The sequence below is a fragment of the Pteropus vampyrus genome, unplaced genomic scaffold, assembly GCF_000151845.1.
Source record: "Pteropus vampyrus isolate Shadow unplaced genomic scaffold, Pvam_2.0 Scaffold4163, whole genome shotgun sequence".
NCBI classification, from domain to species: Eukaryota; Metazoa; Chordata; class Mammalia; order Chiroptera; family Pteropodidae; genus Pteropus; species Pteropus vampyrus.
In genome coordinates this window covers 5,899-7,582 of record NW_011892944.1, presented here as the reverse complement: position 1 = coordinate 7,582, position 1,684 = coordinate 5,899, and the positions used below count along the sequence as shown (strand labels likewise).

Genomic DNA, 1,684 nt, shown 5'->3' with positions numbered 1-1,684 from the left:
ATGTCTCTTTCCAGGAAGGTCCATGGGCCCTCATCTTGGGGCTTTTGCCTTGGGTTTATTTGTACATGTTCAGAAATACTGTCTCTCAGTTCTGAGGTTTGTCTGCATGCTCTGTACAGGGACTTGCACTCAATACATGCTCAGTGGAAATATGCCAGCCTGCCCTACATGCCGAAAACCAGGATTCTGTAGGAGAATGGGCTAGAGTGTAAGCAATCTTTTATTTCACTTTTCTTCACAGCAATGCAGAGTCTTCAGAGAAGAGATTCAGAATGAACAGCTTTGTGTCAGACTTTGGAAGACCACTGGAGCCGGATAAGGTGTTTTTTCGACAGGGCAATGAGGAATCCAGGTCTCTCTTTCATTGCTACATTAATGAAGTAGAACACTTGGATAAGGCCAAAATTTGTCAGCAGACCACAGCCCTTGACAATGACGTTCAACTCCAGGAAGTCATCAGAAGCAGCGAGCGGCCAGAGGAGGAGCTAAATAGGCTCATGAAATTTGACATCCCCAACTTTGTAAACACGGACCAGAACTCCTCCTTTGGAGATGATGATCTTCTGATTTCAGAACCGCCTATTGTTCTAGAAAATAAGCCAGTTTCCCAGAGCTCACACAAAGACCTGGATTGAGAAACATGCTCTGTAAAGTATCTTCCTGAAGATGTTGGATCTGTGTGTGTCTACCAAGAAAACTCCACTCAGCAAGGGTAATAAACTGTGCGCATGCTTGTGTGTGTGAGAGAAAGAGAGAGACAAAGAGACAGAGACAGAGAGAGATAAAGACAGAGAGCCCCTCAGAAGAGAGCTGATTAAGCTATGTTTTATGCCTTTACATATTTGGGACTTTTTTGGGGAATAATGTACACTGTCTCATCTTGTTGAAAAATTTGGCCACATGCTCAGTGTCAGCATTCCTCGGGGTGGCAGTTATCATACTGCATTCCACTCTGGCCCTGCCGCTACCATGCTCTACCTTTAGCAAGTTGCCTTACACCTCTGGGCTGCCACATTTCTAACTGTAAGGTGAGGAGTCTGGAGTAGGTAATCTATCCCACCTCTAATATTTTATGAACTTATGAGTTTGTATCCAGACAAGGCTGGGATATATACATAAAGCATTAGAAATGAGGGTGCTGCCACCTCTTACTGTAGGATCCCCCAAATGTCTGCACCTTCCACTCTTAACTGATTGCAGCTTTCATTAGGAACCTGAGTTTCTACTAGGACCTCAGGAGACTCGTCTCACACAGTCACTGTGGGCAACATTTCTGTTGGTTGTGCTGAAACAGCTTTTCTGAGAATCTCTGCCACCCAGGCTCAAACCTGGGGACGGCCCTACCCCCTGCCCTCAAGGAGTCCTAATTCATGTTACATCGCATGGCACTTCTGTCCCCAAGGAATGTAGGAAAGATTATCAGCTGAGTGAAGGGGGTGACTTTTGTGTATCTCTGTGTTGATGTATCTGCATCTGGTCACACTGCTGTGCCATTGGCTACTGAACAAGAAAAGTGCATTTGCATGCTGCCTATTTATTTGGTTAGATGTGTAGGTGATGGTCATCTGGCTAGTATGTGGCTTTGAGCTGAGATGGTGAATGGGTGCTAAATACCCCGCCAACAGATATTCAGGGTGGCCTGGTGCAACACAGAGTTAAACCTGCACACTGGTATCAGAAACAA

General features: G+C 45.4%; 1 protein-coding gene across 1 annotated transcript; it reads left to right on the top strand.

The window, feature by feature from the left end:
* The first annotated feature begins 248 nt into the window (after positions 1–248).
* On the top strand, positions 249–1,592 carry LOC105310472 (melanocortin-2 receptor accessory protein 2-like). Its single transcript, XM_011386647.2, has one exon. It carries the CDS (start codon positions 273–275, stop codon positions 633–635), a length of 363 nt encoding a protein of 120 aa, XP_011384949.2. The 5' UTR covers positions 249–272; the 3' UTR covers positions 636–1,592.
* The last annotated feature ends 92 nt before the right edge of the window (positions 1,593–1,684 follow it).

Coding starts and splice junctions, on each gene's coding strand:
- LOC105310472 (XM_011386647.2), top strand. CDS start 273: ATGAACAGCTTTGTGTCAGACTTTGGAAGACCACTGGAGCCGGATAAG.